The sequence below is a fragment of the Mustela nivalis genome (genome assembly GCF_964662115.1).
Source record: "Mustela nivalis genome assembly, chromosome: 10".
Taxonomy (NCBI): domain Eukaryota; kingdom Metazoa; phylum Chordata; class Mammalia; order Carnivora; family Mustelidae; genus Mustela; species Mustela nivalis.
Genome location: NC_139029.1, coordinates 16,896,165 through 16,919,018, shown reverse-complemented (window position 1 = coordinate 16,919,018; position 22,854 = coordinate 16,896,165). Strand labels below are relative to the sequence as shown.

General features: G+C 48.6%; 1 protein-coding gene across 3 annotated transcripts in view; it reads right to left on the bottom strand.

Annotated features, from left to right (window-relative positions):
* Positions 1-22,854, bottom strand: part of NIPAL3 (NIPA like domain containing 3) — a 52,375-nt gene that overhangs the window by 8,525 nt on the left and 20,996 nt on the right. For 2 of the 3 annotated variants that reach the window (XM_082684689.1, XM_082684691.1), the window contains exons 3-11: positions 20,347-20,415; positions 18,626-18,797; positions 15,697-15,756; positions 12,985-13,130; positions 8,884-8,980; positions 6,773-6,908; positions 4,851-4,939; positions 3,159-3,222; positions 421-515 (exon numbers count right to left, since the gene is read on the bottom strand). In XM_082684689.1, coding sequence (XP_082540815.1) covers positions 421-515; positions 3,159-3,222; positions 4,851-4,939; positions 6,773-6,908; positions 8,884-8,980; positions 12,985-13,130; positions 15,697-15,756; positions 18,626-18,797; positions 20,347-20,415 — 928 coding nt within the window. The remainder of the gene's footprint in view (positions 1-420; positions 516-3,158; positions 3,223-4,850; positions 4,940-6,772; positions 6,909-8,883; positions 8,981-12,984; positions 13,131-15,696; positions 15,757-18,625; positions 18,798-20,346; positions 20,416-22,854) is intronic. The other variant, XM_082684690.1, reaches the window with a different exon arrangement.

Sequence of the window (22,854 nt, the reverse complement as noted above, 5' to 3'; positions counted from 1 at the left end):
GATAGTCTCCGAATTTCATTCATCCTATTTTCCTTCCCCTCTCTGGTTATTCCATTCCATTTTGATGAGTGGATTTTTTTTTTTTCCTGCAGGCACGAAGCCTGAGGTACAGATCACAAGTATACCCAGTGTGAATCGGACCTGTCTTTAAAGAGATCCCAAAATAAACACGGGAACTGGCAAGATGGGCTCAAAACCAACCGAGGTGCCTCCACCATTGCCTATTTGGCACAGAGAGATTTAAAAAAGGGAGAGGGAGAGAGAGAGAGAGAGAGAGAGAGAAAGAGACGGTCACACCGTAACGGCACAGCACACCTTCCCTGTACCGAACCCAGCGGCTGGTTGTCGCTTTAAACAGGAAGTCACAGTCATTCTATATGGGCGGGCTGGCCAGAGGGACACACGGGGTTTCAACATTACCTGGCATGGCATCCATGGAAATGTAGGGCTCAAATGGAATGGCCTTCTTCCGATTACGTGTGATTAAGAAGACGCCCAAGAATGCAATGAGGCACCTACGGAACAGGGATAAGGGAGGGAGAGAAAAAAGGCCAGGGTGAGGGCAGGAGGGCTCGCTTTCTAACCCCGGGTAGTGGGAAAAATGGAAAAAGAGGGCTGCAGGCCGCAGAGCGGGGCTCGCTGCCGAGGAGCCCTGGGAGGCCTTGGGGCTTGAGATGGGCAGGGAGCAGACACGGGATAAAGAAAAGCCTCCCATGCCTTGCAGGCCACACTGCATTCATCAGAATAAATTAGACAATCCAGGGCAAAACTCCCATAATAAATTAGACAATATATTATATATTATATATATTATATATAATAAATTAGACAACAAATTAGACAATAATAATAATTACATATATAATATATATAATAATAGACATAATAAATTAGACAATAAATTAAACAATCCGGAGCAAAGCTCCTTTACTTCCATTTCACCTGTATCTTAGAACCTCGCCTTAAAAAAACATATTTTTTTAATTAAAAAAATTCTTTTTTAAAAAAAGATTTTATTATTTATTTGACAGAGGGATAGAGAGCACAGGCAGCAGGGGGAGAGGGAGAAGCAGGCTCTCTGCTAAGCAGAGAGCCCGATATGGGACTCAATCTCAGGACCCTGAGATCATGACCCGAGCCGAAGGCAGCTACTTAACCAACTAAGCCACCCAGGCACCGTAAAGAAAGTTCTTTATGGCCTAAATGCAATCAATACAGGAGGAGAAAAAGAAGTAGTTAAAAGTCCCTGAATTCCCCCTGGTCCTATGTCCTCAGATAGGGGGAGAGTCTTCTAGAGTCCCTTTCCCCCCCTTTCCCTAGAGCTTAAATAAGTGCATTTTCTAAAAACCAAGGTGAAATTCACACGCAGTAAAATGCACAAACGCTAAATGTAGTGCTTGAAGAATTTTACCTGTGTGTACCTCTTGCAATTACCACACAGGTCAACAGAGAAGAGATTTCCATCCCCTCCACCCCAGAAAGTTTCCTTGTACCTCTCCCAATCCATGCTAAACCACAGGAAGCCACTGGCTACTATCATCTGATACTTGATTTGCCTGTTCTTGAACTTTTTAAAGAAATTTTTTAAAAGAGTTATCTATTTAGCTGGGGTGGGAGGGGCAAAGGAGAGGGGGAGAATCTGATGCAGAGTCCACACTGAGTGTGGAGCCTGATGTGGGGCTCAATTCCAGGGAGCTGAAACCATGAGTTGGATGCTTAACTGACTGAGCCACCCAGGTGCCCCATTCTGTCCTTGAACTTCTTACAAGTTAAATCATACAGTGTGTACTCTATCTTGTTTCTTTCCCTTATAAATATTTTTAAGGTTCATTCACTTAACTGTATGTATTAGTAGTTCATTATTTTTTTTAAGATTTTATTTATTTATTTGAGAGAGAGAGAGAAATCACAAGTAGGCAGAGAGGCAGGCAGAGAGAGAGAGGGAGAAGCAGGCTCCCTGATAGGCAGAGAGCCTGATGTGGGGCTTGATCCCAGGATCCTGAGATCATGACCCGAGTTGAAAGCAGAGGCTTTTCCAACCGAGCCACCCTAGTTCATAATTTTTAATTGTTATACTGAACTCATTGTTTGAATATACTGTATCATTTGTTTTTCACTCTCTCCATTGATAAACATTTGGGTTATAAACAATTTGAGGATATGACAAATACAGTTATTATAAATATTTAGGTACAAGTCATTTTGTCAATATATGTACTCATTTCTTTTGGGTATGTATCTAGATGTGGAACTGCTAGATTATAGGATAGACCATACATTCAAAAAAAGTGTAACTTTTTGGGGCGCCTGGGTGACTCAGTGGGTTAAAGCCTCTGCCTTCGGCTTAGGTCATGATCCCAGGGTCCTGGGATCGAGTCCTGCATTGGGCTCTCTGCTCGGCAGGGAGCCTGTTTCCCCCCTCTCTCTCTCTGCCTGCCTCTCTGCCTGCTTATGATCTCTGTCTGTCAAATAAATTAAAAAAAAATAAAATCTTAAAAAAAATTAATGCATCCTAGACATGGTTTTATGTAAATATCTATAGACTGGCCTCAATTTTTCAAAATGGCAGCATGGTACTTTATTTTATGGGAATACTGCAATTTATTTAACCTGTGTTCTACTGTTGGGCATTTAGTCTACTTTCAATTATTTACTTATACAATTAATTTTAAAATTAATAAACAGCCTCATACATGCACCTTTGTGTCCCATTTGGAATGTTGCATCAAACATTGCTCATTTATAATTTTTAGTGGTCCTGCCAGATTGTCCTCTGGCATCAGAGATGCCCTCGCTGTGGCACAGCGAGGTCTCTTCATTCTCTGGCCGACATGGACGCCCTCAGTCTTTCTGGGTTTTGCAACATCATGGTATCTCCTGTGGCTTCAAAATGCATTTCTGTGATCTGGGGTGAGGCTGGGAGTCTTTTCATGGGTCTAAGAGGGATAGTCTAGAAACTATGACAAGGAGATTAAAGCCCAAAATAAGAGAAGGGGGAAGGAGATAAAGCCCTTTGGGGAGTAAAATGCTCACTCATCTCTGGGGGACAAAGCTCTGAATTCTGGCTGCTCCCTCGGCTCTAGAGGATTGTGTGAGAGGCAGAGGCAATAGCGGGCCAGACAGGTGAGCTGCCCCAGGGCCACGGAGCAGGGACTCACCCCAGTGCAAACATGCAGATGTGCAGTACGTCCTCCCCGATGAAGTCCAGGTAAAACACTGCGCCTGCAGAGGCAGAAAGTCGCAAACATGGGTGAGCTGTTTTCAAATCACCTTCTTGCCTGCCTGTCTAGGATTCGGCTAAGCTCTCTTCCCTGCAGGAAACCGAAGTGGTCAGGAGCCTGATGACCAGCAGGGTACGTGTCAGAAGAGTAGAATAAAAGTCCTTTTTGGGGGGGACAGATTGTCTTCTCTTTATCCTCCAACGTCCCTCTTATCGCCATCTTTTTTTCTTAACTTTTTATTTTGAGATAACATTAGACTCACAAAAAGGGTATAGAGTTCGCACGGACCCTGCGCCCAGCCTCCCCCAATGAAACATATTAAGAATGAAACTGTAGATCTTTTTTGCAGTTTTTAACACCCTCTTCACCCATTTTTTTTTTTTTAAGATTTATTTATTTATCGGGGGGGGGGAGGGAGGGAGGGGTGGGGGCAGTGGGAGAGAGAGAGAATCCCAAGGAGACATGGCACTGAGTGGGGAGCCCGAGGCAGGGCTCGATCCCACAACCCTGAGATCATGATCCAAGTTGACACCAAGAGTCTGACACTTAACCAACAGGGCCACCTAAGTGCCACTCTCTGGTCTTTCTCAGGATGGAAAAACAAGGCTTCAAGTTAAGCTCAGAGCCTTCTGACCTCACATGGCCAGCAGACGGCAGGCCGGCAGCCCCCTCCCAGGAGGCGGCAGTAACATGGGCTTGCCACCCTCATCCGCCCCCCAGCAGCCTTTGTCTGGACTCATTTCACCTCCATGGGCTTCTGGCTGTATCTCTGGGCTCCTACTCCCCCCACTCCAGCTTCTGACTGCTTCATGCTATTGGCTATTCCTTTCAACCTTGCCCAGACCCATGTTCTTGACCAGGACTTATATCTTCACATTGGGTTCACTTTCTGGCTGCTCTGGGCTGACATCCCACTGGATCCCCAGGTCTGCTCATCGCACAGGCCCCAGCGGGTGTGTGCCTACCCTGCTCCCGCCTCTACGGGCAGGATTTGAGCAGCGCTGGTCTAAAGTGAGAAACACACAGCCTTATGGCCAAGCTTTGCTCAAAGGGAGGCACACTGGCCCTTACTGGTCTTTTCACTTTGAAGATTATCGCCTTTACTGCCCCTTAAAAACAAACACAATCTGATATGCTTGCAGCCTCGGAAGCCACCTAAGGATGAAAAGGGAACTATAAGAATGATGACAGGTTACCCACCGCCTGTTCTATCACAGATGTTCATACGGTCATAACCTCTCGAAATTATAGAAAGAAATCTGGGGTCATGTAGAGGAGCTAGAAGATGATGGCAAAAATTGTTAAAGAAACCTTATACGCGCTCTACTGAGTACATATTGTACATATTCCAATTCTGGGAGGTGAGTGCTATTATTCCCATTTTATGAATCTGGAACTGAGGCTCAGAGAGGCTAAGTGACTTTCCCAGAGCCACACAGCTCCGTGTCTGTTCTGGGACCCAGGTCTCTCTGGCTCGAAATCTTGCACTTTCTCCATGAAACTATACGCAACTCTAACAGGTAGAACATGTTAGTAGAATTGGCCCTGGCGGAGCCTCATCCCTCGGCACTGGGGTAACGTCGCTGCTGCTAAGGTAGGAGACGGAAATCCAGCAGTCACCGCCCTTACCTGCCGTGATGGCAATGGTAGTGGACAGAATGTAGCCCACGCTGGCAATCAAAGAGGAGTCGTACATCTGCGAGGCTTGACTTAAAAACCTTCAACACAAGAGCACTCTGGTCAGTGGGCACATTAGAAAGGCTGAGGTGGCAGCTGGTGACAGCAGGCTTAGCTTGAAATATGAAGACAACACATGAAAGAAAGATGCCATGCAGGTGCATCTCTGGGGCTGTGGTCCACGCTTCGCTCCCACTTGTCACACAGCTTGAGGTCCACCGCCATTCCCCAAGGGGGCCACGCCTTCCCAGGTATGCACTTCTGGCCACATGGTTCTCACCCACTGGAAATACCCCTCTCCTCACGTCAGTGTCCCCTACATCCCCACGCACCCCTACAATGGGCCATCCTGTTCCCATGAACAGGCCAAGAAACTCCCGTGGCACTTATTGCGATTCTGCCTGTTGTTTTCAATATTTTTTTAAAGCACATTTTCTGCTCAATAAAAAAATAACATGCTTACTGCAATAAAGGTGGGAAAAAGAGAGAGAGGAAATTAGACTCATTCCTCCTCTCTCCATCTAGGATCGACACTCCCTCATTCTGGAATCCATTCTTTGTCCGTTCTCTGGGTGGTAGCTGTTCATATTGTCCCACTCGACTGCACTCGTCCACCCCAGGGCTGGCAGTGCCTCCAAGGACAGTGGCTGTTGCTCTTGCCTCCGTGGCAGAAGGTCTGGCACACAGGAGGCCCTCGGTGGCTGTGTGGCTGTGCGACTGTGCAGCTGTGTGCTGGCTGGGTGAGTGAGAAGCTTCCCCTGCAGGGGTGGGGGGCACTAGGTTCTCCTCTGTAACTCTGGAGTGCTCAGCACGGAGCCTGGGGCGGGGTGGGCTCAGGGGTAATGACCAGAATCTCTGCAGTAGGACTCGGGACAGTAATAATCGATTATAATCATAAAAGGGGCTGAGATTTTCAGGAGGTCGTCCTGGGGACGGCACAGAGAGCTTCGTGCTCCTTCTGAGGAGGGTTTGCTGTTATTCTCAGTTGTGGACACAGAATCCGATCCCAGAGAAGCTGCGGCAGAGGCCTGGATTGGAGCTACGAGGGGTGTGGGATGCGGAGCCCGATGCCGGGGTTCACATCTCAGCCTTGCCCCTTTGGTTGCTCAAAAGCAAAATGAGGATGGGATCATCTGCTTCAAAGGGGTTCGGTGGGGGGATCCAATGAATTTAAGTTCACGTGAAATAGGGTGTGTGTGAGGGGCTTCCCTTGGAGCCCCAAGGCAGCGGTCACTCTAACAACTGCTCCAGGCCACCGCTGGGGGATGGCGAGCCCAGCCACCAGGGGCCCGGGCCTGCCCCACCCAGGATCCATCAGCCTCATATGCCATACTGAGCCCTGTGCCGTTCACCCTCCTGTCCCCAGCAGGGCCATCCCAAGCCTTCCTGGGCCCTCTGCAGATCACCTGGTTTCAGATGGGAACAAGGCTCAGGCCCACCCTCAGGACCACTGCTTCTGAGACAGAAATGATGCTCTGGAGAAGATTCCCAGAGGACAAGAAAGGACGACTTGCTATTCCACCTAGCAGACAGAGAAGTCTCTCATGTGGGCACACACAGCTTCTTCTTGAAACAGACACCCACACTGGGGCAGAGGCAAAGTGAGGCTGCCCCTTCTCCCAGTTTGAGGCAGAGAGAAAAACACCTCCACTCCCGGCTTTTTCTTTCAAGGGGCACAGAGTCCCTCCAGGGGACAGCTCAGCAAATCAGCGACCCCTCTCTCTGCAGTGGATGCTGACCCTTGCTCAGCTCATGGGCTGTGTCTGAATGTTCTGCCTTCCCTATAGCTTCAAGAACAAATGAAATCAGGCGCAAGAAATGGAAGTGACCCCAAAACGTGGAGAGGCCCCACAGGGAGAGACTTTGTAACTCACGCGGCCTGGTAGACAGCGGTGGCCACCATGCACACGAACATCACGTAGAAGATGGGGTAGTCGAGCTGCAGATTCCCCTGTATGGACAAGACGAGCATCCCGGCCACGGCCTTCACGGTCACCACCGTCATAGAGCCTGCAGGGGATGAATGAGGACCAGGCGAGGGCATCAGACCCTGCAAGTGAGCTGATGACTCCAAGGGACGTGTCGAGAAAAGATGGAGGGATCCCTGGCTGGGCCACCCCAGGGATGGCGAGGATGCCAGGGGCAGCAGATCTCCCCCGCCTTCCACGAGTTGCCGCTATCCATGTGCTCTGTCCAAGGTGGGGAGAGCAAAATGCCCACATGCTTCCGAGTGTCACTTCTGAACACCAGGAAGAAAGGGCATTGAGTTTAACTCTCTGTGTCTGGACCATGGTCAAAAATCATCCCTCAATGGATACATGAACTTCCTGGGAGTACCCCTCTTATGGCAGTTACAGGGGGAAAAAAACCACATGATGTGTCAAGCGCCCTCTATTTTTTATTCTAACGCTCATTCACTTGTATTTTTAAAAACGTTTCATTAGACAGAGATCTCCCAATATTTTGGAATCCTGCCTCTAGGCCCATGAATGTACTTTTCCAAAATATAGCTGTTTGTGCATTTTAAAGTGATCCTCATGTAACACTGTGCTTATAGGGTATGCACGTAATAGAACAGGTGTTGGAGGTACCACTGTTCACCTCACCGTGGAGACCACTGCTTTCCCCAGCGGTGCAGAAATGGCAGCTGAAAGGCCCCCCCCACCGGCCACCCCCACATCCAGGTACAAACGAAGCCCAGTGTTCTGGCTGAAGGGCTCTGCTCTCCTGTTTTTCTCGGCTTCTGCCCATTTTCTCTCCTGCTAACAGCCCATCACACAGCAGCTTATGGGCCCCCCACAAACTCGATGACCATTTCCAAACATCAGCAGTCCAGTTAAGAGAGGCACTTTCAAGAGGGTGTCCCTGTTAGTGAGAAGTGGGCAGGAGGAGGGTGGCCAATGCACCTTAGAACCTTCTGGCCTCCCTACTCTCCAGAGAGGACATTTGGCGACTATGACATTCCAGTCTACTTTGGAAACAAGAGCACTTAGGAATGGACCACCGATCTTAGCTACTCCCGGGACAAACATCTAAAGTGCTATGCTCGGTAAAAGACACGGGTCACAAAAAGCCACATGTTATGGGGTTCTGTTTATACTGTATACTTTAAATAGGTGAGTTTTATGGTATGTAAATTATATCTCAATAGAGCTGTTTTAAAAATACCAAAATAATGGAACCTTGTCCTACGGTGTCCCCTGTCTGTGGGGCTGAGGGCCTGTCACTGCACTGGGGGCTCGGTGTGGGAAGGACAGAAGACCGACAACATGTCTTGGGCACTTGTGCCCACCTCATTTAACCCTGCTCTCCCCCCTGAGATCTGGGCATTCTCCTATGTCTATTCTGAGACGGCGATGTGGCTTAAACTGGAAGGGTCACCAGCCCGAGGCCAGAGCCCCTGGGAAGCAGCCAGAGGGGGCCCCCCACCTCTTCCCTGGAAGCTCGGATCCTTTTCCCAGCCCTAGTGAGTGTGTCAGACTCCGTGTGGAGTCAGGCCTTGCCTCGGTCTGATGTAGGAGCTGTCTCTCACATGGCACCCATCCCTCCAAGAAGAGAGGGGAAAAAAAAAAGTCAGAGAGCAAACTCAGTTGTTTTTGAATCCAAAACTCGTTCCTAGCCTGACCGGTTTGCGGGGAAGCCCTCAGGACTCGGTTGCTGGAGCCCGTCTGCCTCGACCTTCTCGCCCCGCCTCACCCTCCCTCTGCTGTCCTCTTCTTCACTGTGACCCTCACGGCCCCAACGTGTCTCTCTTCTATGCATTCGCCTCCTTGCTTACTGGTCATTCCTGCCTTCGGAACGGAGAACCCCCGAGGGCAGGGGGCTGTCTGTCTTGTTCACCCCCGTGGCAAGTTTCCAGCACTGTTCCCGGCACGTAGGGGACTCTGGGTATTTGACAGGACTGACGGAAGCTGCTTCCTGACCGCAGGGACCTCGTGGTGCAACGGGACGGTGGCCACGGTCAACCACCCGGACCCCCACTTACCCAGTAACGCCACCAGGAGAAGAATCACGATGATGCTGTTGGCGTTCTTCTCCTTGTAGAAGTAGAGCAGCAAGCAGAACAGGATGATCTCCACAAGCTATGGGAAGCAGCAAGCAGGCGGTCAGCAGGGTGCACGCGGATGCAGGGAAGATTGGGAGATGCTGGTGGGCTGGACTGGGCTGATGTGGCTGGAGTCATGGACCCTCAGCACTGAAAGGGACCTGAACAGCCATCATTTCCCAAACCACTGACAGACTTCATGCAAAAGGAGGGGATTCAGAATGAACTCTGCGGCAATCTCTGCCCCTTGGGCAACACCGACAAGGGGCTCACCTCTGAGCTTTGAGGGCGCTGTGCTGGCCGCATGCACACACACCTGGTCATGGATGGCCAGGATCAGGCTGGGAAGGTTTCTTTCCACTTTGCTGCTCTGTGGGTGACCCCTGAAGGTCGGTCAAAGAGAGGTTCACTGGCTCACTGAGGAGATGAGCTCCCTGGGGCAAGTAGGTAAGTATTCACGTCCCCACCCCCTAACCACAGATCCAGTGGGTGCAGCTCCGTGGGGGAGAAAGACAAGGACATCTGCAGTCAGGGAGGCCAAGTTTGAAACCAGATCCACTGCTAAAATAGTTGTGTGACCTTGGACCAGGCACTTAGCTTCTCTAAACCTCAGTTACCCAATCTGTGAAACGGGAATGATTTTTCCTTTGCAGGGTCACGATCACTGCTTATATTTAACGAACTCATAAACATACCAGGCACAGTTCCAAACATCGTATCTATGCTAAACTCACTCAATCAGCACAATGATTCTATGAAGTAGGCACGATCACAATCTGAAGCTAATGAGAGGGCAGAGCCAGGATCTGAACCTGGACAGTCTGCCTCCAGGCCCCATGTATTTTCCACAAGGCTACACCACCTGAAGGAGGGAAGCCCAGGGCCTGGGGCTTAGGAGGCGCTCAGTCAACAGAATCTTCGCTAGACATGCACAAGTGTGAAGTGGGAGTTCCCGCCTTGCCTTCATGACTGTCCTTTCTACTCCTCAAGGGCCCAGACATTTGGCAACATTTTCCCAAGAAGTCAGTCCAGCACCAGTGCCCAGCAAAACAAAAGCAGTAAACTTTGACCTTAGCGCGGTCCCATTTGCCTACCCTAAACTCTTACTGAAGTTTATTTATCGTAACAACCAACGCATTTGAAAAATTTTTAAATTCCTAATTAGAGACCATTAAAAAAAAAAAAAAAAAAAACACCCGGCTGTTTTCATTTTCCTGTCTTTGTGGCCAGGAATACATATATATATATATTTTTTAAAGATTTTATTTATTTGACAGAGAAAAGACACAGCAAGAGAGGGAACATAAGCAGGAGGAGTGGGAGAAGGGAAAGCAGGCTTCCTGCCAGGCAGGGAGCCCCATGAGGGGCTAGAACCCAGGATCCTGGGATCATGACCCCAGTGGAAGGCAGACGTTTAACGACTGAGCCATCCAGGCACCCCCAGGAATACATATTTTATCTGTTTGTCGTCATAGTGAATGCATAATTTTGTGCTGGGCCATTTTTAGTCACCACAAACCAATTCCCATATTTTACGAAGTTGTCATAATTATCTTTAATCGCTGCAGAATACACCATCAAGCAGGTGAGTGACTCATCCACATCCCTAACCATCGGGCGTGCCCAGTTTGCCAATCATTCTTCATGATGCTTAAATGAGCCTGGGAAGAGCGCTCAGCCTTCTGCTGCGAGAGGGCGGTGTGGGTGACCTTGAGTCCTGGGAGCATGTCTCTCTCCTCCCTCCCACCCTCCCTCCCCTTCCTGTTTTTCTATCTTTCTTTCTTTCCTGAAGTACATTTGACACATGCGGTGACATAATTGTCTGGTGTAGGACAGGGAGCCTGGAGGCCATCCCCTCTCTCTGCTACGCTGTGCTCGCCAGCGCCCCTACCGTCCGCCCGGCGTCCCGCTGTTTGGCACCCAGCGGACAACAAAACAATGACTGAATTTGCAGGGGGCCAGATCTCTCTAGTTGCCAGTGTTAGGGCACAACAGAGAGTTACTCAGTTCAGAGGATTGAAAGCCATCAGGCGGACGGGGAAGGGACAAATGCAGGGGAAGAATGGGTCTGTTTGGCAGAACAAATAGCTCCCACCAAGCAGAGGTGTGGGCAGGGATTCTGCAGGCTACTCCACTGCGGGAGCCACACGGAGATCAATGCCTGCAGGGCAGCCCCCTCAGTTGCCTCAGTTGCCCTCTGGCTCCTTCTAATACCAAGATCTCCTTCTACGGGAGGGGTTTTCCGCCATTTTTTTGAACTTACAATGTATGCACCAGCATGTGGACATGCTAAGCATGCGCAGTTAAACCCAAGTGCGGAAGGAGCGAAGATGTGTAAGTTTCTTAAGGTGCCAAGCTCTCTGCCCCTGCCCCCCTAGCACGCTGCTTAAAAGCTTCCTGCACTAACCCCAAGGGGAGACAGTGCTCTGACAGTGATCTTCCTATCTCCTTACTTGTGACAAGGAAGGAAAGTTCTTTGCTTTCAACACTTCCTCAGATTGTGGTCCATTTAATGCACCCCCGGCAGCCAACCCGCCTTGAGTTCAGTTCCAGCAGCACCGCCTCGCAGACACGAGGAAGGAAGACAAACAGGGATAACTGGGCATCTGCTGAGGGATGCGTGATTTCCACACCACCCCGCGTCTCCCAGCCACCAGCTCTTCCCACCTGCTTCCAAGCTTCCAGGTAGGTGACTTGGGTGAGGTCACACAGCACAGATTCAAGCCCAGGGCTCCCTGAGAGAAGTCTGTGTTCTGGGGGTTAAGCTTTTTCTGAAGGGGTTGTTCTATGGCTCTGTCCGGCAGCCGTTTCTCCACCCCCCCCCCCCACAACCACCCTCCCACCTGGGACCACAGGTGTGCGCTGAGGCTGACTAGAGGCAGGGAGGTGACTCAAGCTCAATCCTGGAGAAATTTATTCCTTGCCTCATGAGCAAACTAAGGAGAAAGAACATTCCAGGCCTGTAGAGCACTGCTAGGCTGCTCGTGTCAGAGGAAAAACAGTGACCACCTTCATCAGCAGGCCAAGCCGGCCTCAAATCCAGCTCGGCTCTCATGGGACTCTGGGCAGTCAGCCAACTTCCCTGAGCTTAACTGTCTCATCCATAAAATGGGGAGAAAAACATTTACCTTACAGGGTGGTTGGGAGGATTTGAGATGGTATGTAAGAAAGTGTTTTGCACTGGAGTGCCTGTGTGGCTCAGTGGGTTAAAGCCTCTGCCTTCTGCTCGGGTCATGATCCCGGGGTCCTGGGATTGAGCCCCACATCTGGCTCTCTGCTCTGCAGGGAGCCTGCTTCCCTTCCTCTCTCTCTCTCTCTCTCTCTCTCTGCCTCTCTGCCCACTTGTGATCTCTGTCTAGCAAATAAATAAATAAAATCTTAAAAAAAAATTTTTTTTAAAGTGTTTTGCACAGTGCCTGGCTGGGAATAGGAATCTATAGCAGTAGCTTGCTCAAATACCTTACATGCTTCCTCCATCAGTTTATCTGTAGACCTAACACGGGACATAACTGGGCCTGGGAGTTTAGGAGACCATTTTAGAGTCTCCTGTGTTTCTATCAGCTTCTATCAGCTGTGGGATATCGGGCAAAAATAAATAAACAACACAAATTTTACTGTTTAAAATTTTAACTATTTTCTTACCATAAAAGTCTTAAATGCTCCCTGTAGAAATTTTGGATGGTGCATAAAGACAAAAGTGAAATGAAAACTCAATCATAATTCCAGCTCCCAGAGACAACCATGGATGGAAATGCTGATCTTCCATCCAGTCCTTCAGCGACACATTCTACCGACAGACCTACAGTCCAAAACTAAAAACTAAGATTATCATATTATCTATGCCGATGTAGACATTACTTAGAACGTAAGTGAAAAAAGCATTTTCCCATGAACTCCATACTCCCCACAAGCATGGTCTTCAGTGCTGGGAAATACATCATGCCTCACTCGAATCCCCTATTCCCGGAGGTTCAGGTTCCCGGGTTCTGGGACCTGATACTCCCTCTTGTCATCACGGGTAGGACCAAGGGCTTCTCTTACCATGTACAAGAGAAAAGGCCAGCTCACGAGGTGCCTGGTGATATTCTCGCCTGTCATCTTCTCGTGGCTGTTAGGGGCGAATGTCACCAGCAAATAGGTGCCCACGATAGCCAGACCACAGCCGACGAAGGACAAGACGTAGCGCCCTGCAGGGAAGGAGGGAGGCTGTCACAGGCTCACCGCAGGTGCAAGCTTCAGGCCTGTATGTGTTTCTAGAGCAACATGTGATGACCTGCTAATTTTGGTTTTTCTTCACCTCACAAATAGATCATCTCCCTTATTGTTATTTTAAAAAATAACATTCATAAAAAAATAATAATAACATTTAGGGACGCCTGGGCGGCTCAGTCAGTTAAGCAACTGCCTCTGACTCAGGTCATGATCCCAGGGTTCCAGGATTGAGCCCTGTGTGGGCTCCTTGCTCAGCAGGGACTCTGCCTCTCCCTCTCCCTTTACAGTTCCCCCTACTTGTGCTTTCTCTCTCTAATAAATAAATAAATAAAATCTTAAAAAGAAATTACATTTAATGTTAAAAAATTTTAGCGAGAGTGTAGCATGTATGCCAAAAAGTACTCCACGAATTCTCACAAGGTGAACACACCCGTGTAACCACAACCCAGGTCAAGAAAGGGAACATTAGCAGGACCCCGACGTCCTCACTTGTGTCCCCTTCCAATCACTAGACCACAGCCCTAGGGTAACATTGACTTCTGCCAGCACTGGGAGTTGGCCTGGTTTTGAACTTTCTATAAGTGGACTCGAGCTATATGATTTCTTGTGTCTGTGTTCACGTAAGATGTTTGTGAGTTTGTGAGATTCACATGTATCTTCGCGTGAAGTATAGGGGTGTTTCCTTCATTCTCACACCCGTATGGTGTGTGAACACAATTTATCCCTTCCCATATCCATACCTGTATTTATCCATATGCTGTTCATGGGCGTTTGAATGCTCCCCAAGGTTATAACAAATATTGTTGCTATGGGCATTCTTGTGCCTGTCATTTGGAAAACACACTGCCCCTGTTTCTGTTGGGTGTAAAATTAGGAGTGGGAATTCCCCAGTCAGGGGACAGGTGGACCTTCAGCTTCGTAGTTACTGTCAAATTGTTTTCCAAACTCCATTTCCATTCCTGCTGGGAGAGCATTAGAGTAGAACTGCCTCTTTTTCTCCTTCACAGCAGCCATTCTGCTACTGAATCATGGTTTCAGTGTGCATTTTACAGGGAAGGTTTTAAAGTCAGAATCACTTTATGGGCAATATTAAAAAAACCAAATACAACAAAACCTCACAAGCAAACCTTCGGAGCCTACCATGCACCTTTTAAAAATGACCTTATCATTTCCCATCTGCAAGTTAATCTCATCCCAAGGGACCGGTCCAAAGACTATCAATGTTCTATTCCACAGACCTGTTGGACACTGTTAGGGAGGCCTGGGAGTTTCCTGACTCTTCCCTGGGTCCTGTCACACTCCAGTTGAGCCTTGTGGATTTCGTGAAAAGCCTCTTGAAGTCCAGCCCAGACCTGGGCAAGCTGAGAAGGGCTGTGAGTTCTGAGCTACACACAGTGACCACAAGCCTCTGGATATTTCTGGATAGAACTATCTACATATTTCATTCCATGGTCTCCCAAAAATGTGATACATTTTTGTATCTTTAATTTTCATTCTAGGCCTCATAAGGTGCCCTTAAAACAGATGTTCAGTTTTTCAATGAATGAATGAACCACGGTGAAACTCAATAATGAGTCCTGTGCTAAGATACAAGAGTCTGTTTTCTTCAGGAAGGGAAAGATCTTACTCATCTCTATGCCTGTGGTGTACAGCACAGGTCTAGCATTGGGTGACTGCTGAATTTAATAAAACTTTAGGGAAGACAGCCATGTACAGTTGTACAAGTTGCTCACTGCACAAAAGCACCTTAACCCGTGGGCTAAAATCTAGCCCATGCTCTGCTCACCAAGGCATGTGCCAGTGGAACCACAGATGCCCAAAGGGGGTATCTTTTTAAAATTCGCATAGGGCACTGCCTGAACTAGCATGTTTCTTATACCAGGACTTTCTAGAGTGATCCTGGAAAGGACATAAAACTACACTGGCCTCAGAACCAGCCCAGCTACCCCTGCATCCCCTACCCTGTTCTGCCATCAGGACTACTGCAAATCACTCTGAGTCTTTTGGTCTTGGCATCATATATTAACTCTTCTTTTTTCAGTGAAAGATTCTTTGACTTGCTCCCATCCTGTACCCATGATTCAGAACAGTGGTTCCCAAACCTGGCTGCATGAGCAAGTTCATCTGGCTGCATGTTTAACCTGCAAGCTCTAATCCAGCTTATACAAGTAATAAAGAATGACTCCTGACCTCCAAGCTTCCCATTCGCTTTGGAACTCATTTAGGTAAAGAGGGTGCTTTTTATCAGGCCTCCTAAAATCCCAACAATGGATGCTCAATAAATATTGATTGAGTGGAATGAAATCAAGCTCCTTTTAAGAAGTCTCACAGATGATTCTGCTGTGTAGCCAGATTTGGGAACTACCGATTAAAAATCCCAGCTCTCAGGAGCCTCATAAGGGTGGACTACACAGCACAGAAGGGGGCAGGAGACAGATGATCTCTAAATTGGGGTGAGCTGGTTTTATAATGAAAAAACAAAACAAAACAAAATAGCACAAGCACAGAATTAAGAACATGGGCTCAAATCGGTGAACTTACTCAGAAAGTCTTTGGGTTTCCATTTTTCTTTGATGAATATGATTCCTATGATGGCGCTAGCTACAAAAAAATAAAAGCACAAGGAAAAGAAAATGGAGGCTGCTCTCAGTCCAGTGGAGTCCCTTTGCCTAGGCCCTAGGATAGACTCATTTGCCTTAGGGCTTGGTACTTCCTACCCTCTCCCTCCTGCTCCCCCAAACTCAGTCCTTCTGGTTCCTCTCTTATCCCATCTCAGAAAGGGAGGCTCCTCTCTGAGTCTTCCTGAGGATTTCTACGAGTCTGGGAGCACTGATGTGGAGTACCTGCAGGGTGACAGGTCATTTGCACAGGTTATTTCTGGCATGTCTACCCAAGGTGGGTGCCGTTATTATTCCCATCTGAAAAACGGGACACTGAGGCTGGGAGAAGTGAGTGTGCTCGTCAGGGCCATGCAACTGGTAAGGACTGCCGGACCCCAGGGCCCTCGATCCTTCCATTGCTGTGACTAGCTCTGACATTCTCCCCATGGTTCTTCTGTCTCCGTCTCAGACTTCCTGGTCACTGCCTAGAGGGATGCAGCTGGCATTACTGGGAACAGACCTGGATGGCTATTCTCAGCTCTGTGTGTTCTGGGGTGAGTCACCACCTGCGAGTCTCCGTTTGGATCCAGCTCAGGCCAGCTTGCTGCTTGTTAAATACCGAGGAACCCACTGTCGCATGGGCAACCGTGGTGGCGATCTCTACACCGTATAAATCAGAAACACTACACATGGGGTCTTCCCACTTTTCTGCCCCTTCCTTCCCTCCTTTCTGTCTCCCTCCTACCCTTCCCCGACTGCCTTATCCTCTTCTTTTTCCTCTCATTTTCTCCCTCTCCCTGAAGGTTGGTTCATCGGCACACCGCTGAAAGCACCCCCTTCTCTGAGCTTTAAGGGCAATTCAGTGAGATAATGCATGTAAATCATGTGTCCACAGTAAATACTTGATAACTGACTTATTATTATTATTGAAGTACCTGGGATAGTGACTGATAAGTAATAGGTACCCAACAAATGGTGGCGATTACTTTATTATTTGTTTTTAGTATTGTTTTTTACTGGGTGACTTAAGAAGCTCCGAGAGCCCCTCAATTTCTAGCTGCTGGAGCCTGAGAATCCATCGTTCGACTTCAGTCTCTTATTTTTAAGAATTTGGTTGTGAGAATTACTAAAGTATTAAGTCAGAGGCAACAATTTAAAGCACGTTGTCACTCGATCGCCTGTTTCTCATTGTGAGGAAAGGTTCTGAAGCCTTTTCAGAGGTCAGCTGCGGGCAGAGGATGAATCTCAATCCCATTCAGGGCGGGCCCAAAATACAGACGTAGGAAGTGGGCCAGAGAACACAAGGAAAGGTTGGGACTGGGGAAAACTACTCGCCTCAACTAAAGGCACTCGGATTATATTTTACTATTATTACTAGATTATTAAAACTATTATATTTTTTATTTTAAAAATTATTCTTTATTTAAATTCAACTTCTCTAATGTATACTGTATTGTTGGTTTCAGGGGGCAGGACTTAGTGACTCATCAGTGCTCGTTACATCAGCTCTTCTTCATGCCCATCGCCCAGTCAGCCTTTACCCCTGGACCCTCAAGTCTATGGTCAGATTATATTTTACAACAATATTGTGTGGATAAAAACACAGCATGTTGGAGGACCTCACTCGTCTTGTGGGCCGTGAGGGTACAAACCCAGGTCAAGAAGGAGGGGGACTCAGGGAAGCCTGGGTGGCTCAGTGGGTAAGACTCTGCCTTCGGCTCAGGTCATGATCTCAGGTTCCTGGGATCGAGTCCTGCGTCGGGCTCTCTGCTCAGCGGGGAGCCTGCTTCCTCCTCTCTCTCTGCCTGCCTCTCTGCCTACTTGTGATCTCTGTCTGTCAAATAAATAAATAAAAATCTTTAAATTAAAAAAAAAAAGAAAGAAAGAGGGGGACTCTTCATGGGATCGGGAAAAGCAACAGGTTTCCACTTCTTTGCCAACTTCTGGTCATTGGGGGGACTGCCTGGAACTCTGAGAATTCTCACCAAGGGACCCCCTGCCTGACTGATGACGTCTGCCACGGGCACAGGCCGGGCGCATGGTTGCTGCCCTTATCTGTGGGGTAGAAGACGCCCTCTTAACTCCAGAAGGAAAAAGACTACTCAAAATGCTACTTTTTCCTTTAAGAGCAGGGAAGTGCTTCTAGGCCATGTGGAGCCTGCCAGCAAGCAGAAGGGAACATTTCAGCGCAAGTTCATGGTCCCCGCTCCTGTGTTCACTAATCTACTAACATCTTTTATTTAAGATGAAAATATTATTTTTTTTCCCTAATGCTATTTAATTTGCAGAACACAAACATCAAAGCTCCTTTATCTTTTCCTTGGTTCAAATGCTCTGAGACCCACTGGTTTGGGGATTACAGAGATCACAGAGAAACGGCAAGTGAGAAAGTGACCGATGCTTCAGACATGATATCAGCTGATGCAAAAAGATCAGAGCCTCAGTGGAAGGCATGTCTATTAGAGGGTAAAAGCTGTCTGAATCCTACGGAAGCTCAGGTTGTCCTGACAGTGCTGGGATGAAAGCTTCGTGTTTGTATCTTCCTTCTGCAGTGGGAATAGAAAGCAATTCTGATAAACTTTCTGAGTCTTAAACAGATCACGGAGCCAGACCATCCTGTACCCCAGCCCTGCCACCCTGTACCCCTAGTTCCTCATCTGTAAAGTGGGGATCGTGACACTGTCACCCTCAAAAAGGAGGAGTGGAATTAATATCTGTAAAGCGCTTTGTACTAGGCCAGCGTGTATGAAGCCCTTTGTAAGTGTCAGTGACATTACCAAGCAGAAGTTGCTTTGTTTGCTGAGTATGGTGGCGGCCCAGGTGTGTGGGTCCCAGGGATTAGCAGCGGCAGGGAGGGACCCCGGTCTTACCTATCACGGAGACCGCGCCGAGGGGCACGATCAGCGACAGCGGAGCGAAGGCATAAGAGGCAAACACTCCCAGCTCGCCCAGCAGCATCAGGAACAGGCCCAGCCACCATGTTTTGGTCTTGAAGTAGGCTCGGGGGTCCTTGGAGCCTGCCAGGCGGATGTGGCAGTACTTCTAGAAATCCAAGAAAGAAGGCGATTTGCCCAGAGCTTTTGGGAAAAAGAGGCTATGACATCTGTATCCTAAATCTACCACCCACTTTTATTTGGGAAGATGTGTTTTTTTGGAGTTCCATCTCAGAGAAGAGGCAAGCCATCCTGACCTCAATACCAGGCTGGCACTCTTAAGACAGCAGTTCTCAAACTGGCCGGGAAGCCTCAGACACTCCCTGGGGAGACCTGGAAATGTGCATTTCTAATGCACAGCACAGGCAGTGTGCAGTCTGGAGCCAGAGCAGGGGTCGAGGACGCCATCCCAGGTTCCCCTGGTTTTAGGTCGAGCATCTTCCTCTAACAACAGTGCCCCAGAGTCCCCATGCTCAGGGTGTCTGTTTGGCTGCACTCCCTTCTATAGATGAGCCTGAACTCTGCTGAGCAGTCCCGGGGGCATCCGTGGACCCTGCCCTCCCTCAGGTGGATACTTGGCCCAGGTAAGGCCAATAGTCTTTGTTCTGGAATGTGTACTTGGGACATAGAAAGTAGGGAGGTGACCAAGGAGCAAGGCAGTCATGCTCACTTAGCGGACCACAGCTCCCACTTGCAGGGGGAAGGACCGTGATGGGAGCTGCATCCGAGCTGCATTCGCTGCATCCGAGCGGATGCAGAAGCAGAGAGACTGCTCTGTATAACACAAAGCATGAACCGACAAGAAGCCAGAAGACCATGCAGCCTCCGAAACACACAGGCACACTCTGGGCACACGGGTGTGCGTAGCGCTGAAAGGTACCGGGTTACTCGTGTGTGTTCTCATCTCTGATCCAGGGAGGGAGGGCGCCTCTCCACAACCCAAAGCTGGGCAGCGCAGGCAGAGAGGAGCGGGCCAGCGTGCTGTAGGAATTAACCCGTCCGCAGGTGTCAAACCTCGGTCAGGGTGTCCCAGAGCAGTCCCTGAGACTGGACTTAGGAGGACGTGATTCCCGGAGACATTGTAAGGGAGTGGGAAAGTGAGCCGGAGAAGGGAGCACACCAGTGGAGGGTGCAGAATGAGTGCCCTGGGCAGCAGGGGGGCTCATCCCACGGGGGACCCACTGGGAAACCCTGTGAACCAGCTCAGAGCCATGCGACCACAGGATGGCAGCCTGGGCATTTATACATGGACTCCTGTCCCCCACCGGCTAAAAACTGCTCCAGCGCAGCAACCACCACCATGGCTGCCACCCAATTCACACATGTCCATGGAACCAGTTTCCGGGGCGCCCTCAGGAGCTCCCCAATCTATCGGCGTGTGCCAAACCACAGCTGTGGACCAGCTCAGCAGCTCCAGAGCACCCCAGGAAGGTCTAAGTCACGGAGTACGCGGTCATTAGAGTTGAGGGTGGTACGGGATCACGTGGGGGCAAAGAATCAAGAGAGATTCTGGAACAACCACAGGGGATTGCCCAAGGCAGCCCAGGAATGGAGTGGGGGCAACGTCCCATGGCAAGGAGGCAGCTGGGCCCGCACCAGACCCCCCAGCTGACCAGCTGTATCTCTGTCCCCAGACAGTGCTCGTGACCGAGACTTACCTGTAGGTTAAGCGCAATGCTGACCACAAGGTGCCCGAATATGGCCAAAAGGGCGCCGATCAAGTTCTCCTGCAAGGAAAGTTCCCAGGAGCAGATGTGAGCTGGGTCTAAGCCAAAGGGCCCCAGGGACACAGAAGAAACCCCACCCTTCGCTGTCCCAAAACAAAAGCAGAAAGACATCTGCCACAAAGCCACAACCTAGACCTGCTATTGGAGTTTTACCGTTTACTACTCAAGGTTAATGCGGCTGCCTTGTTGGTTTACAAAACACCGCCCTGAGCTGGACACTTCCAGAAAGCAACTGTCCTGGGTCCAGGGTCACAATGACCCAATAAGGCCTAAACCTGCTCTGCTCTTTCCTTACTGTACTGACTCATGCAGTCTTGTGCACACAAGCAACATTCAGAAACCGGAATTTACAAGAGAAACACAGATGGGGGTACTATTTGCCATTTAATCAATGGACTCTTCATGTTCCCCGAGGGGTCTCAATGGGGAATTAAACTGGCTAATTCGCTCCTGGCATTTTTAATGATTTCATTTATAAACTTTTAACTTCTGTCACCTTAAAAATAAGGTTCAGATTCTTTAGCATGGCATCTTTTAACTTCAAAAGACAATTACTAGGCATATATTCATCGTATAATAACCAGGAAATACAAAGAAATGACAGGAAGAGTAAAAATCACAACAAAACAGAAAAGCCACCTGTATTTCTAAACCCAGAGCTAACTACTGCAGACATTTTGTTCTTATAAACTTTTTTCTTGTTCTTGTAAATTTTTTTTCTGTTCATGAATTCAGATATGAATGGCAATGTTAGTTTATTTTGCAAAAATAAGATTATAATCTGTTTTATAACCTGTTCCTTTACTTAAGAAATTATAAACACGGGGCGCCTGGGTGGCTCAGTGGGTTAAGCTGCTGCCTTCGGCTCAGGTCATGATCTCAGGGTCCTAGGATCGAGTCTCGAATTGGGCTCTCTGCTCAGCAGGGAGCCTGCTTCCCTCTCTGGCTCTGCCTGCCTCTCTATCTACTTGTGATTTCTCTCTGTCAAATAAATACATAAAATCTTAAAAAAAAAAAAAGCAAGAAAAGAAAAGAAATTATAAACACATTCCCATCGGGCATATTTAATTCATCACTTAAAAATATATATATTTTATTTATTGTAGGGGCACCTGCGTGGCTCAGTTGTTAAGTGTCTGCCTTCAGCTCAGGTCATGATCCCAGGTCCTGGGATGGAGCCTCACATTGGGCTCCCTGCTCAATGGGAAGCCTGCTTCTCCCTCTTCCACTCCCCCTGCTTCTGTTCCCTCTCCTTAAGTGTTCTAATTCAGCTCAGGTCATCATCCCAGGGTCCTGGGATCGAGCCGTGCATCGGGCTCCCTGCTCCACAGGAAGCCTGCTTCTCCCTCTCCCACTCCCCCTACGTGTGTTCCCTCTCTTGCTGAATTTCTCTTTGTCAAATAAATAAAATATTTTAAAAAGGATTTTATTTATTTATTTTAGAGAAATGAGAGAGCGAGAGAGCGTGAGTTGGGGGGAAGGGGCCAAGGAAGAGACACAGAAGACGTCCCACTGAGCAGGGAGCCTGACACAGGGCTCAGTCCCAGGACCCTGGGATCATGACCTGGCCCAAAGTCAGACTGTTAACCAACGGAGCCACACAGGTGCCCCTAAATCATCATTTTTAATAAATACCAAATAACTCGTCATTTGATACGCTATATTTTATATCATTGCTTCTCCACTGTTGGATACTTGGGCCGTTTCGTTTTTTTTTTTTTTTTTTAAACACCGCTGTGATCGAGTATCTACTACATGCATTTTTGTACATTTATGAGGATTACTCCCTTGGGATACATTCTTAGGACGACTGCCGAGTCAAAGGGCACTTGCCTCAGCATGGAAACCAGACTGCCGAGTCAAAGGGCACTTGCCTCAGCATGGAAACCACACTATGCTACTTCCCCCACAAGCCCTCCAGGGTTTTTTTTCACCACTAAACACCAAAGAATGTTCTCTTAGCCAAATATGAATCCTCCCGGCCCAGGATGGGCCTTTTTCAACTCTCCTTCTGCTCTAGAGGTTCCCCCACCTGGCCGCCCTCCCTGTGAAATTGGTCAGCTCTGCAAGGCCTGGGCTGGGTGCTAGCAAACCAAGAGTAAACAAGGCAAACACAGTCTTGCAGTTCATCTGAGAGACAGATAATTAGCAAGCATAAGGCAGGAAGTCAACCCTCTGTCCCCTTTGCTCCCCTCTTCCCTGGAATGCTGAGGGCCTAGACAACTAAGAAGGCAGTTGGCTATGAGTTAGGGTGGAAGGAGGGAGGGGGTGTCTATGGATGGAAACCACCATGGCTGTCCTTGACTTTGTCCCCAGCAAGGTGCAGCATTGCAGAATAAAGGAAAGACATTGAGCGGGGAGCCCGGAGACATGGGCTCTAGTTTCAGCTTTGCTGTCTCATCATTAGATGAGTCCCTTCCCCTCATCAGGCTTGTATGC